Genomic DNA, 15088 nt, shown 5'->3' with positions numbered 1-15088 from the left:
CATTTTGAACTCAGTTTGCAGCAATGGAAGTCAGCCAAGGACGAAGGAGGAAAGTGGGAGGCAGAGAGAGAAACCAGGACATTTTAACAGCAGGGATTAATAAACCCCAGGCTGGAAAGGAAGGATATAAATACATTTTGCTGTGTGTCTTCAAGGAATCTTGAAGGCTGCGTCCACACTGCAGAAATAATCCAATTTGACACCACTTTTACTGCCACGGGTCAAGGCTATTGCGGGAATTGTAGTTTAGTCTTCTCTGTCTAGTGCAATAACTACAGTCCCTAGGATTTCAAAGCATTGAGCCATGGTGGTTGAAGTAGTATCAAACTGGATTATTTCTGCATTGCAGACCCAGCCTTTGTTTTCTGGCAGTCCTCTCCCTGAGTTTTTTTGGGAAGATTTATTCTGAGGAGGTTTGACCGGCTGAGACCGAGAACTTGAATGTTGAAATATTATGGGAGTATTTGTTGAAATATTCCACATATTCAGAATGCATATGGAAAGGAAATACTTGTTGAAAGATTGCAATGTCTTCACAACGCATGTTGAAATGTCTCTGGAGATATTTATAACGCATGTTGAAAACACAACCCCAACTGAAGTCCAGTGCTTGGATGCAAAAGGAGATATGCAACCATCCATTGCCAGAAGGTGCATGCTTAGACAACACAGTGCTCCCTCCAAGGTGAGCATCTGCTCCTCTGTTGGGCTTATGGCGACGCACAGTGGCTGCAGCTGAGATTGCATCCCTTTGCAATGGGCCTTTCCTCCCTCTGAGCATCACGTGCATTTTGCATTCAGATGCACCAAACATCAAGACCTATGGGGTGCAGAGGAGGCAACCTAGCTGTGCCCCTTCTTAGACCTTTCTAGACCTCCAGAAATCTGGGAACATGCAACAGAAAGAGAAGGCCTTGGGGTCCTTCTTAGATTCCCTGCAGAATTTGAACAACCCTCCTAGGGCAAATGTTGGCCTGCAAAACCCAGATCTCCATCTTCTTCACAGCAGACCCACTGAGTGGAACAGGGCCATCTATCCCATGCATTTGTGCAGAGTTTGACAGGGGATTCGCACCTTTCTTCAGGTTTTCGGACTATATGGCCATGTTCTAGAAGAGTTTCTTCCTGATCTTTTTTTTGGCATCTGTGGCTGGCATCTTCCATGCCAGCGTTCTCTGATGATGGCAGCCACAGATGCTGGCGAAACGTCAGGAATAAACTCCTCTAGAACATGGCCACAGAGCCCCTAAAACCCCACAAAAAAACTACAGTGGTACCTTGTTATCCGCTGGGGTTTGGTTCTAGGACCCCCTGTGGATCACAAAACCTGTGGATGCTCAAGTCCCATTACATGTAATGGCAGAGCAAAATGGCGTCCCTTATATCAAATGGCAAAATCAAGCTTTGCTGTTCGGAATTTATCCTTTCTTGGAATATTTTCAAGCCGTGGATGCTTGAATCCGTGGATAAAAAGATCTGTGGATAAAGAGGACCGACTGTAATATATTTTTACTATGTTGCCTTCTTCCAGAATGAGGCCCAAGGCGGCTGACGGAGGGAAATCAATCCAAACTCAGACATTTTATAAGCAGATATCCAGCTGGCGAACAAGATCCGAGGAAAACAATGGGAATCTTTCCATGGGTGTTAACAGCGCTGAATCTGCCCTTAGTTGCTGTGCCCTCAGGGCTCCCTCTGCCTTCCCCTGTGGAGGCTGAGAGAGTGTGCCTTGGCCAAGGCGACACAATGGCTTTGCATGGCCGAGCTGGGAATCAAACCCTGGCCTACCGGGCCTTGCTCCTAGTAGTAGCCATACCAACCATACCCAGCCATACCTGGTTGCGTTGCTCAGAGGGGCGGGATAACATAAATGTTGTTGTTGTTGTTGTTGTTATTATTATTAACCATATCCAGTAACATATAAAATGCAATCCCAGAGCAGCTCATGAAAGAGGCCAAGGGCCACCTGAGCTGCAAGGGTCTCTGAGCATAGACAGAGTGTCCAGGGGAGGGAGGGGTCTGTGCAGAGGACCTCCCCTTCCCTCCTCCCCCTCCCCTTGGGCACATCTGTCCAGAGGCAACCCAGGAGCCCCTTGGACCACTAGGCTGGGCCAAGAGGAAGAGGAGGAGGAGGAAGAAAGAAGAGGAGAAGGAGGAGTCCCTGCGTAAAGGCTGCGCGCCCTGCCCTCCTCCTCCTGCTGCCCAGCCCTCCATCTCTGCTGCTGCTATGGATGCTCCACGCTGGAGACCCTCTCCAAGGCTGCTCCTGCTGCTCCTGCTGGTCGGTGGGTGCAAGATGTGGGGGTGATGCAAGGGGGGAGCCTTGAAAAATCCTTGGGGGGCTTTGTCATTTGGGGGTCTCCTCTTGCTTGGAGGAGGAGGGCGCAAGGCGCAAAGGCGCAGGAGGAGGCAACGCCTTTTGGGGAAGAAGAAGAGGAAGGAGAAGGGCTTGGCAATGGCAAGGCTCTCCAGATTGGTGCCTTCTTTGCAAAGGAACCCCATCAGATGGGATTTGGGGGGCACCAAGCCTTCTTGGGGGGCTGCCTCGACCCCCTCCAAGCCCCCCCTTTCCCAGCTCTTCCGCCTCTTCTCCAATCCCCCTTTCCTTTCCTTTCCCTCCCTTCCCTTTCTCTCCTCCTTCCATTCATTCCCTGCAAAAGACATATAATATGGCTCAACCCCACCACTGAAGCTTGCAAAAGGGGGCTGCTAGAAATGGCTGGGGGGTCTGGGGATGTTGGGATTGGTTTCTCTTTTTCTTGGAGCCTTTTGGCCTAGGCATTCCAGAGGAATAGCCCAGCCCCAGATCGTGTGACTCTGAGACCCAAAGGTTGCTTATCTTTCATCTCTTTCTTTCCTCCTCCTCCTCCCTTTTCCTGCCTTCATGGAAAAAGAAAGCAGCTTGGGGGCCGGCTGCTTGCCTGCATCTGGCCCCAGGCCTTTTGGGAAAGCGGCTTCTTTAAGGGGGACTACAATTCCCAAAGCATGGGTGGATTTGAGGAGTTGTATCCCCACCAAAAAAACAAAGGCACCTCTCTAAAGCTCTGCCTTTCCTCTTGTGGTTCTGTTTTTCCCAGGCAAAGCATTTCTGGAGGAGGAAGGGTTCCAGGTTGAGGGCTGGAAAAAAGATCAGGATGGAGAGGAGGAGGAGGAGGTCTGGGTTTTTCATGGTTCAGCCTGGATTTTGCTTGGAGGCCAAGCAAGACTTGCAAGAGGCCCAGATGAAGCCTCCTTCTCCTCCTCCCCAAATCCCTGCTAAAGTCCTTCTAATCTGGGGCTGGCTGGGAGTTTGGGAAGGACATCTGGGCACCAAAGACGGGGGAGGATGGGAGGCGCAGTGGGCGACAGATGGCAAAGGGGCTTTGGGGCCAGACCCCAGAGAGAGAGAAACAAGGACAGCCGAGGGAGACACTCCGCAACAGACCTGGTGCCATGCAATCTCATCCTGTCTTTTTCATGCAGGGCCTGGCATTTTGATGCTGGAAACACAGAAAGGTCTGCACTCCATTAGACCCAAGCCCTGCCTGTTTAATCTCATTATTAAATGCATTTCAAAGGTACTCTCCATTCTCACAAACCGTGGCAATAGTGTCACATCCATGACCGCTCTGCAGAAACAAAGCAGTTTGACATTGCCGTAACCGCCTTGACTCTATGCTCCAGAATCGTGGGATCTGTAGTTTGGGGATGCACTCGGCTAGATACCTCCCCAAACTACAAGTCCCGAGATGGATGGAACCATAGCAGTTAAACTGCCTTAATTACAGCGCTATATAAATAAAGCGTAGTAATAATAATAATAATAGAAGAGGTGTAAGTAGTAATGAAATGGAGCCCTTACCTGGATTTACTCACCAGAAATTCTTCTGTAGTAATAGTCGCTGCTTAAACTCCAGTGGTGAAACTTTCCTCATGCTTGTAACTGCCTCCTTCACCTGTTTCCTCAAACACCAGCTGGATGCCATGAAGGAGATCTATTCTGTCAAGGGTATGGAGTTTCTATCAGGTTTGGGGAGCTCTGGCCAGGGCAAGTCACTTAGTTACCCTCAACTCTGTGGCTGAATATTAACCCAGTATACTTAACTGATGTATTATTCTGGGGTACATTTACATCTTGCTCCAGTGGTCCCCAGGAGACATGGCTAGCTCTCTGCTTCTCCACGACAGCCTTGCAAGGTAGGATTCAGGGTCAGACTAAAGGAGAGAAAGAGATTGGGAAGGGTGGTCCCAAGGGTCACTTTGTTTGGTGCAAGGGATCCCTTCCAACTCTATGGCTCTGAGGCCTGTTTCCAGCCCTCTAACCACTACACTTTCTGATCCTTAGCCCAATGTCTCCATACCTACAACAGATGACTGGAAGCAGAGGTGTGCACCAAAGGCAAATATCTGTGTCTCTTCACCCTCTGGTCTTCAGGGTTTCCCAAACTTCGATCCTCCAGATGACTGTTGGCCTAATTGGCAGGGGCTTCTGGGAGTTGAAGTCAAAAACACCTGGAGGACCAAAGTTTGGGAAACACTCTTAGTGGAGGACTAGTAAGTATGAAAGAAGAAGGTCACACCAGACCAAGCCTGGCCTTTCCGGTGGGTGCCCTACTCCTTGTCGGAAATGCAAAGGGGGACATTACTCCATGGTTTTAAACCACCGTCTCAACGTTTCTCCACATCCTTATATTTCAAATAGGCGGATAGTTTATCCATTTCGATCGTAAGTGTAAACATCTAATCCTCTACTTTTGGCATTTGCAAAGGGGGACATTTTGGGAAGTGCAGCCCATTTCGTCCTCGCTTTTGGGATGTGTGGGTCTGGCCCTTCTCTTTGCATCCTTGGAAGAAAGCCTTCCATAGGCCTTCAAGATCCATGGCTGCAAGTTGTTTTTATTGCTCTTGGCTCCATTGAAGGAGCACTTAGAAAATGAGGTTAAAAACCAACAACCACGAAATGCTGACATAAATTAGGCGTTGCTTTAATGATGACTGTGATGCATTGCTGGCGAGAGTGTCAATATCGGATTTCCATTTTGCTTTCCAGTGTGAATTGGTTTGTGGGTTTCTGAGTCTGGAGGAACTTGCAATGCATTGTTGGGGATGAGCAAATAAGGTGGAAAACGTCTGCCTGGAAATGTTAGGTTTCGAGGACCATTTCCCTCTCTCTACCCAACATTTTTTGGAGCAAACGTTTTGGAGGAAGTTTGCAATCCTTGCACAGAATGAGAGAAAGTCTTCTGACAACTTTGTGCCTAGTTTTGTGCGCTCCAAGGTTGCAAGTTGTAACTGTATTTTTTGCTCGTTGTTTGAGTCCATTGTGGCCAAATGGACACAGAAAGAAAGTTTCAAGGCTGGTCAGTTTCCATTGTTGGACAAACACCCCCCCAAAAAAGAACCTGAAATGGCTAGATTCACTGTCTCTTTTTCAGTTGGGGTATTTCCCTTCCAACAAGAAGAGGCCTGGAAACACAAGGATTGTAAGAACAAAGGGTTTTTATGGCACCTTCGAGACCGAAGGGTTTTTATTGTAGTACAATTGCACTTTGAGCGTTTGTGGATTGCAAACCCGTTTATGAGACGGGTGGGGAATGATCTTGCAATAGGTTGGGCAACTGCAATGGCCCCGGGGCCAGAGGTTTATCCCGATGGGACCTTTTGGCAGAGAGGCCAAGGAGGCAAAAACCTCAAACCCAACAAGGCTCTGGAATTTGGAAATCTACTCCGGCTATTTTAAAAAAGGGTATTTTTTAAAAGGTTATCTGCAGAAGAAACTGGAAACACATCTCAAGATGCTGAAAAGACGTTTGCCATATTAGTAAATGTCCTTTAGCCAGTGTGTGTCCTTAAGGCCTTTGCCAGGGGTTTTTAGGACATCACAAAAGGACAAAAGTTTAATTGTTTTTTAATAATAATATAATTTATTTATATACCGCCTTTTCCCAGGGGAATTTTAAACTTGTATTTTGCATTTTTATAGTGTTTTAACTTGGACTGTTTTAGATTTGTAAGCCGCCTTGAGTCCCTGCATTGGGAGGAAGGTGGGATATAAATAAACATAATAAACATAATAAACATAATAAACATAATAATAATAATAATAATAATAATAATAATTGTATACATATGCAATAAGATAGACTTAAGTTAGATCTTAAATAGGTATGAGCAGGCCAGAGCCAAGGTACTAATGTAATAAAAGTTTCATGTAGGCTGCATCTGCACTGCAGAAATAATGCAGTTTTAACTCCCATGTCTCCATCCAGTGGAAAAGTGGGATTTGTAGTTTGTTGTGGCACCAGAGCACTCTGACAGAGAAGGCTAAATATCTCATAAAACCCCAAATCCTAAGATTGCATAGTATGGAGCCACAACAGTTAAAGCGGCATTAAAGTGCATCAATCCTGCAGGGCAGATTGAACCATTACATTGCAAGAGTATACGGTTTTATTTTGAGGCCAGAGTCCCACTCCATCCAGAATGAAGGCCACATCTCTTGCCAAAACAGGACAGTTGGTAAGCCCGCAAAACCAAGCGCATGGTGGCAGCCTTGTTTCGGTTTGTGCTTGTTTGAAAAATGCTGGCCTTTTCCCCCATGAAAATCTGTCACATGCTGCGGGTGGTTTTTTGTTCCCAATAGGCCGCAGTGGAGATGGGCTGTGACCCAGATCTCGCCCGCTGGCCACGTGTGACCCAGATGTATGGATAGATTTGTGTGGTGCGTATGTGTGTGTGTCACTGCAACTGCAAGAGCTTGCCAGGGAAGAAGGGGGCCTTTGTGTTTTGCTGCCTTCGGGTGTTGCAGTTGGCTTTCGCTGAGTGATATTGGCATCCATGGAAAGGAACGGCGTTTGCAGCTTTGTCCATGCGGCACAAGGTCCAATGGTCACCTGGACTTGCTTTATGATATGGATGGATAGAAAATGGTGGCAGCCACCCGCAGACCCCTTGACTGTCCCAATTTGCCTTCCCACTCCTTTATCGGCCTTTAAAATGTCCCAGTTTCTCTCTCCTCCTTCCCCCTTTCCTCTCAGCTTACTTCAGTTGCTGCAAACTGCGTTCAAAGGATGAAAGTACGATCCTAAAAGATTCCTTTTGGGAATGATAGCTAAAGAATTAGAACATATGAAATGTCGGAGGGTGTCCTTAGCCAAACAAGGGATTCAAGCAGACTGGACCCTGGCTTTGCTTTTGGACCATTCAGTTTTTTGAGGTTGTTTTGTGTGGAATTTATTTTGGAGCCACGGACAGAATCCATCATCCACAGAGCTGCTGGGAGTTATTTCTCATACAGATCAAACTGCATTGAGGAAAAACCTCTTGGACCCCAGATGGTTTATGCCACTGGGATAGAATTAATGGATCTGCCCTCGATACGGCTGCGTTCACTGCATTGATGCCCTTCTTCCAGCTCTGTGTTTAATCATCAAAACAATTAGAATGGAGCCCTGGTGGCGCAGTGGTTAAATGCCTGTGCTACAGCCATTAACTCAAAACCACAAGGTTGCGAGTTCAAGACCAGCAAAAGGGCCCAAGCTCGACTCAGGCTTGCATCCTTCCAAGGTCGCTAAAATGAGTACTTGCTAATTAGCTTGCTTGCTGTTCACCGCTATGATCTTTGGAATAGCGGTATATAAATAAAACAAATTAATTAATTAATTAGGGATGTGCAGTGCCTAAAGGGTCTATTGGGTGATTGATTTATGAATTGGTTGATTGGATGTTATACCCCACCTTTCTCTTGGCCAAGGATCTAAGGCGGTGTGTTTGACCTATTGATAAGAAGGGGAACTCCCTCCATGATTTATAAATGTTAACTCCTGACAGTAGACTTAAGTCTATGGCTGCATCCACAGTGCAGAAATAACTGGTTTGAGACTGCTTTAACTGACTTGGCTCACTGCTATGGAGTTCTGGAAATTGTAGTTTCCATACCATTGAGCTGAGGTAGTTCTGCACTGTGGGTGCAACTTATGAACGCTTACCTTGCCAACTTCTTTCTCTCCTTTAGCCTCAAAGGTGCTCCAAGGTCCCTTGGCATGGCTTGTCTAGGGTTTCTGGCTAACTACTTCTCTTTTTGTCGCAGCGCTGAGTGACGCAAGGGAGGTCCACCTGCCCTCGGGGCCCTTGTTCCGCGTGGAGAACACTGCCATCCGCATCCCCTGCAACGTCTCTGAGTACGAGGGTCCCACCCTGCAGCAGTTTGAGTGGTTCCTCTACCGCCCCTCGGCTCCAGACATCGCCATCGGCATCATCAGCACCAAAGACCCCAAGTTCCCGTATGCCGTCTTTGGGCCCCGGGTGCAAGCTGGGAATGTCACCATCCACCGGGTGCGAGGGGACGCCGTGGAGCTGCAGATCAGGGACCTGCGCATGGAGGACACGGGCGTCTATGAGTGCTACACTCCCACCACCGACTCCAAGTACCATGGCACCTACAGCGGCAAAGTGGAGCTCAGAGGTAGGCCCACCTGTCTTGCCCGCACAGGCTAAAAAGAAGTAATATTTACACTAAAAACTCCTTTTTCTGTTTACCGGAGACTGGACTTTTCTCCCCAAGGGAATCCAGGCTGCCTCCATCTTTGCTGATCTCCCAGAAGATGGACAAAATTACGAGTTTCAAGCAGGTGGAAAAGAGACTTTTTATCTGTCTGTAAATAATGTAAATAATGGCTGGAATTCTTGATCACTGTTATGAATATTTAACCTGCGGCATCTTCCATATTCCCTGGAAGTCCCCAAATCCATGCACTAACCAGGTCTGGCCCTGCCAAGTTTCCCAGATCAGAAAGGATCTGATGCCTTCAGGGTGTTCAGGCAGAATGTATAATATGTTGTAGCCTTGAGTTCTGCAGCCAAACTCAGTCCAACAATAGCAATTGCAAAGTCCGGAATTACGTGAGATGACACATTGCATGTGGGGACAGTCAGGAGATGCATCTTTGGAAACACAAATATGGCCACGTCTCTGAGATTTGCATTACAGGTTTCTGAGACAATGTGGAGCAGATGGAACAAATGGAGATTGGTTGGTATTGCTCTTCCTCTCCTCTTTTCCCCACAGTTGTCCCTAACAAGCTCTCAGTGTCCGCGGCTGGGTCTCCATCCCTCACGAAGCCCCCCTTCCAGAGCCGTGGGGCCACCACCGCTGCCTCCCTGCCGCAGGTGACCCTCCTGGAGAGCCAAGACCTTCAACTGACCTGTGTGGTGACAAGTGAGACCCAACAACACACCCACCTCTCCGTTTCTTTTGGGTTTTCCACCTCCACGGATCTCCGGACTTGGCAGCAGGTGATTGGAGTCCAACGAGATTTTGCCGTGGAGCCCGGGGGGCGTTTTGCTGAGCGGCACAGGACCCGGGAGCTTTCGCTGGACAAGCTGGGCAATCGCCAGTACCGGATGGCGTTGGGCTGGCTGAGGCCAGAGGACGCTGGGGTGTACCATTGTACGGCTGGAGAGTGGATCCAGGATCCTGACGGCAGCTGGACGCAGATCACCGAGAAGCGGGTGGCGCTGGCACAGGTCACTGTCCAGACCATAGGTCAGTCTTTCATAGAGTTGGATGGGATCCCAAAGAGCATTTAGCCCACCTCCCTCCCATGCAAGAATCCACAACAAAAGCACACCTGAAAGATGCCCATCCAAACTCTGTTTAAAGATCTCAAAAGAAGGAGAGTTGACCAGCCTTCAAGGCAATCCATTCTTCTGTCACTTAAAAGTCTGGTGGATTTGGCAGTGCTTTGTGGGTTGAATGGGGCCTTAATTTGGGGACCCATCTTATCTTTCTTGAGCTTGTTATGAGATGTAAGTAGTAGTTCTGGAGAGCCGTCCTCCCTCTGAATCCTCTCTGTAACCTTGTCCTTGTGTTCTCTGCTTCCAGCTAGCCAGCTGGCTGTGTCTGCAAGCCCTCCAAGAGTCGGGATCAGCTCTGGAGAAGCCTTGGAGCTCCTTTGCAACATCTCAGGAGTGGAGGCCCTCCTTTCTCCTCATGCGGCCTTCTCAGTAGACTGGCAGCTGGGAAAGGGACCCACAGAGGAAGGGCGTCTTGTGGCCCGACTGAGCGTGGATGGAGCGGTTGTCTTGGGCGAGAGCTACACCAACTACAACGTGGGCAACCGGCATGTGTCCCTGCAGAAACTAGAGTCTCCCGTTGGCTTCTACCAGCTGCGAATCGAGGCAGCCCAACCTGGGGATGTGGGCATGTATCAGTGTGTGGTGCGGGCATTTGTACGTTCCCCTATGTCAGAGCTGCGCGAAGTGGCCAGTGGCAGGTCTGAGGCATTGACAGTGGACATGAAAACAGAAGGTACGTGCCACATTGCAAAGTCAGCTCCTGCGATGAAGGTTGGGTGTAACAGGGAAGCAGGAATTCACGCCTTGCGTGTCTGAATTGATTCAGATAGAGGAGATAATAATTCTCCACGATGTAGGATTTATACCATTGTTTCTAACTGTTCTGCCTTTTTGGCACTTTCTCACATGTCTCTTTTCTCCCCCCAGCGGTGGTCCTCGAAGCCACGGCCTGGATGCCCTATCCCACCATCTACCGAGGGGACACGGCTGAGGTCCAGTGCAACGTTTCGGTGGACTCCATCCAGCCGGTCCACCTGGCGCTCAGCTGGTGGGTGGAGCAGCCTGAAGAGGATTCGGGGCCACGCAGTGCCATGATAGCCGCAGTGAACCGTGAAGGGGTGGCCGACCTTGGGACCCGGCTGTCCGGCGGCGCTGTGAGCGTGGACAAAGCTGGCCCACTCAGCCACCGCCTTCGCCTCTATGGAGTGCAGCCGTCGGATGAGGGGAAGTACCACTGCGCTGTGACTGCCTGGGTGCGCTACCCGGACCAGAGTTGGTACAAAGCTGGGTCTGTGAAGTCCAACGTCGTCACCGTGTATCCGTATGTGCTGCGTAAGTGGAGAGGCCTTTGTGGGGAGGGTTGGAGCGCAACACTCCTGCTGCCGCTCACTGAGGGCTCTGTTCAATTCTCAGTCCATTTCACAAAGATGGGTCCTCATAATTTTCTCTTGTCTTACGGAGGAAGACTTTCCAAGTGTTGTAGGACTGCAACTTCCAGCATTCCACTGGGCTGGCAGTCCCCTGAAAACTCCCAACACACCCAAAGCATTTAAAAGCATTCTAAAATACATTTTTCTAAACATCCTTGATTGTATCCAGAAGGAAAGCTCCCCAAAATGCACGAAAAGTCTAAAAAATACCCCTCTCCATTCTCACAAGCACTCCAGAATTACCCCTAAATATCTCTTTTCCTCTGCAGTCCCTATTAAAATGGTAGCCTCTGTATCACTTCCTATCACCATTTTGAGAGAGACTGCAGTGGAAAACAGAGGCATTTGGCTTGTTATAGGGGTCTGTGGACTGCAGGAGAGGTGAGGAGGCAGAATTGGACCCTGGTTCTCACCTAGTTGCCCCACATGGATGCTTGCATGAGACTCCAACTGGTTTCTGGCCTGGGTGTCCCCTGTGGACTTCTGCCTCTGTTTTCTGCCTGTTTTGACCTTTTTCCCCCGTGCAGCCATGGACACCTTGTTCATCCCACTGCTGGCCGGCATCTCCAGTGCCCTCTTCATGGGGGTCACCGTCCTTGTGACTGTCACCTGCTGCTTCATGAAGAGGCTCCGGAAGAGGTGAAGGCTGCCAGCCAGGAAAGAGGTGAGGAAGACTTTGGCCTGGAAGGGTTTCCGAGAGGGTCAAGCATTCTGCATTTCTCCCTGAGGCATGAATGCCATGTAACCAGCCCATAAAGATGTACCTCTTTCCTCATTTTCCTCTTGAGGAAAGCAATTAGTAATTTTCTTCCTTCTGCAAGAATGTCTTTTGAAAAACTGCAGATTTCGGAAACAGTTCACAATTCTGTTTTGCACAGAAAACAGCATTTTCTGTGTTTACTCTGCAGAAGATAATATTTATGCACAAAAAATCTCTGTGAAGGTTGTCAGCAATCCAGGGTTCTTCTCGTCGGGGTTTCTCAGCACTTGAGAAATACATTTTTAAAAACTGTTTCCTAAATATTTTCCCCGGCATCTGCTCTCACAGCCCCTTCCTTCAAAAGTGATGAAAGGTGCTGGTGATGGAGAAGCATTGACTAGACTGATAGGAGACATTTTGTAGCAATTGCTCTTCCCTCTCTCCTACAACTCTTCTTTTCTCTTGCAGGCTCTTTGTCCATCTTTGCTTCACTGCCTGCCCTGTTTGGTCGTTGTGATGAGTCTCACCATTTCTCCGTACTCAAACAACTGAGGGAGGAAACCTTCTTAAGCTCTTCCATCTTGCATTGGATCACTAATTGTGGACTGGACACACGGTTGCAGCATGGGACACTGTTTCTCTCTCTGTCTCTCATCCTGAACAGCTCCTTGGATGGACACCTCTTGCATCCAACCCAGATTACTCTTCCTTTCCCTGTTGTGTTTCTGCACCGAAGCAGGACCTTCTCTTTTCCAGTTGACATGCATGTCTGTCTGTGCATGCAGCAAGGGAAGAAGAAGAGGAGAAGGCTACTTCCATCCATCCATGACTTGGGACCTTTTTGGAAGCGGTCCCTTTCCATCCCAGCTTCTGGTCTCGACTTCCAGTTTCCTGCCTCCATGGCCTGCTCTGAACAGACCCTTCTCGCCCAATTTCAGAAAATAAGCAGGATCGGACGGGATGCCACCAGGGAATTGTAGGGTTCTCTGCAGATGAAGGGAAAGGATCCAGAAAGAAATCCTGGAGATCATTAAGGATCTGGACATTAAGGACCTGACTTTACATTAAGGATGTCAAGGTTTCTTGGCTTGACCAGTGGCCCAGCAGTATCTCCAGGGAAGGAAAAAGAGAAGACTCTTGCCTGGGCCCCAGTGCTCCCAGTCAGTTGGCAGCACTGGGGTAAAATGCAAGGGTGACTTCCCATGTTCCCTAAGTTGGAGAGCCAAAACCTCCCTCCTCTTTTGTCTCTCTTAGGGCAGGGCAGTGTGTGCTTTTGTGTGTGTGTGTCTGATGGAGGCTCCTGATCCGGAAGCCAGCGGTCAGTGCTCTTGTTCACCAGTGACATTGTTCTGTAAGCTTTAGCCACATCCCAACTGGAGCTGCTTTTCCTTGACCAGAAAGCTCAGGAGAACAATCGTAAAACGAACGCACAATTCTGGGAAAGCAAACCAGGAGGAGGCATTAAGGACCCAAGGTCCTAATTTGCAGGAGTGGGAAATAACATAGGGAGGGAGGGGTTGGATCATTTGCTGGTGCCAAATGGGTGAGAGGGACCACAGACCCTTCTGGCCTGTGATGTGGGTCAGTTTGCAGGGATTTTGATTTCAGTCTTGTGTCTCAGAGGAGATAATATTTTTCTGCTCCACTTTAATAAGCCTTGCAGAGCTTGGAAAAAGTTCCTTTTCCCCCCAAATCAAGCACAACACTTTCAGTCTTTCGGGACGAGCGTTTCAGCAGCTGGGACTTGGACCGAACAGCCACTGGCATCTGGGCCCCTGAAGGAAGCTTTCCTGATCATCCGGGGAAACCTGCCCCCTATTTCTGCCCCACAACTGCATCTCAGGAGTCTTGTTACTGAAGCACCTGTCCTGGGAGATCCGGCGTTTGACAGATTTATGGAGAGCCTCAGGAATCCAGGCTGATCCGAGGGAAGAATCTACCCAGAGGCTGAGATGCTATTTTCTGGCAGCTCGCATTTTATTTTTAGATCTGTTTCTGACGTTGAACTCAGCTGGGGAGAGAAGGGAGGGAAAAGGGGGGTGGAAGCCAGGCAAGCTGGGTGTGTGGGGAGGGATGTCACTGCCATATACTGACACGGATCCCATGTGGCAGCCTGTCTTGGCTCGCCTGTGGCAGGACACATCATCCCCAGAGCCGGCTTGCAGTCAGACTTGTGGAGGATGAAGGACGCGTGTGTTGTGTGTCTGTGTGTGTTTCGGAGGGAGGGGGCATTGCCGGTCTGTGAGCAGCAGTCGAAAGGATGCAAATTTCCTTGAGACATCTCAAGTTTAAATAATTTTGATGCGACAAAATGTATTTCGATTAAAAAAACATTGCAACCACTAGGTCTCAATGGTTCCTCAATGCATTTGCACACATGGCCAGAACATTGTGGAGATGCAGCAGTTAGTGTCTTGCTAAAGTGTTAGAACGAATATGTGGAACATCTCAAGGTTTGTATTCGGGTTCCAGAGTAGCTCCTGAGGGCCCTGTCCTAGGGAAAGACAATATGGATGGGGCCAAAATCCCAGCAGGTTTGAGCCAGCAGCACTTGCGGCCTATAATTTAATTCTTCGTCCTTCTAGGCTGGGTAAAATAAGTCGTTCCAAAGTTGGGAAGGCATCAAATGGTTTCACAAGAGGAAGGGAGCATGGCTTTTGGAGGCAACGCCAAAGGCCTTGATTCCAACTCCAGGAAGAACAGATTCTTCATCTCATTCTCAAACCCATTGGGTGACTTTGGGCAAGTCCCACCTTGTGTCTTCCAGACATTTGTGGACCTTGGATCCCGTCAGCCACAGTCCGCATCCCAGGGGATACTGGGAACTGCCATCTAAAATATCCAGAGGGCAACAGCTCGGGGAAGGCTAATGCAAATCTTCTTTTATCCTGCTGATGTGAAAATAACCATAGCCTATGGCAACAGCAACCATCATTTATTCCAGTCTACAGACCGTAAAACGGTCAGATGAAGCAGAAAATTCAAATGGAAATAGAAGCAGATCCATCTCATTCATGCAGCATAAGTTGATGGAGATATCAGTCAACTTATGCTGCATGAATATAATTTTCCCCCATGTGCCTTTGATGCTGAGGAAGCACAGCAGCCTCCAGCTTCACCACGTCATCATTTTGCTCCATCTCCCATTATCCCCTTTCCCCGTCTCAAGTAGCCTTGCAGGATCAAGACCTTTCTTGTCCCTCTGTTGGCCTCCTCCTCGGTTGCCTTGCAGGGTCCCTGTGGCAGCCAGATAGGGCCAATCCTTGGCCATATCGGCTTGAACCCAGCTGTGATCTGCAAACGTTAACCCCCGGCTCAGCCCTGACACCAAGCGCTTAGAGGCTGGCTTACAGATAAGCCTGCCTTTAAGGCCGTGGCAGATTAAGGGCCTCGGGAGGAGAGG

The 15088-nt window shown here is 48.9% G+C and overlaps 1 protein-coding gene across 1 annotated transcript; it reads left to right on the top strand.

Annotated features, from left to right (window-relative positions):
• The first annotated feature begins 2073 nt into the window (after positions 1-2073).
• IGSF8 (immunoglobulin superfamily member 8) lies at positions 2074-14019 on the top strand. Its single transcript, XM_042441064.1, has 7 exons — positions 2074-2285; positions 8069-8443; positions 9047-9523; positions 9863-10288; positions 10483-10887; positions 11513-11649; positions 12154-14019. Exons 1-6 carry the CDS (start codon positions 2228-2230, stop codon positions 11626-11628), a joined length of 1857 nt encoding a protein of 618 aa, XP_042296998.1. The 5' UTR covers positions 2074-2227; the 3' UTR covers positions 11629-11649; positions 12154-14019.
• The last annotated feature ends 1069 nt before the right edge of the window (positions 14020-15088 follow it).

Source organism: Sceloporus undulatus, chromosome 9 (genome assembly GCF_019175285.1).
Source record: "Sceloporus undulatus isolate JIND9_A2432 ecotype Alabama chromosome 9, SceUnd_v1.1, whole genome shotgun sequence".
Taxonomy (NCBI): domain Eukaryota; kingdom Metazoa; phylum Chordata; class Lepidosauria; order Squamata; family Phrynosomatidae; genus Sceloporus; species Sceloporus undulatus.
The sequence above is the reverse complement of the archived record's forward strand: the minus strand, read 5'-3'. Positions and strand labels throughout refer to the sequence as shown.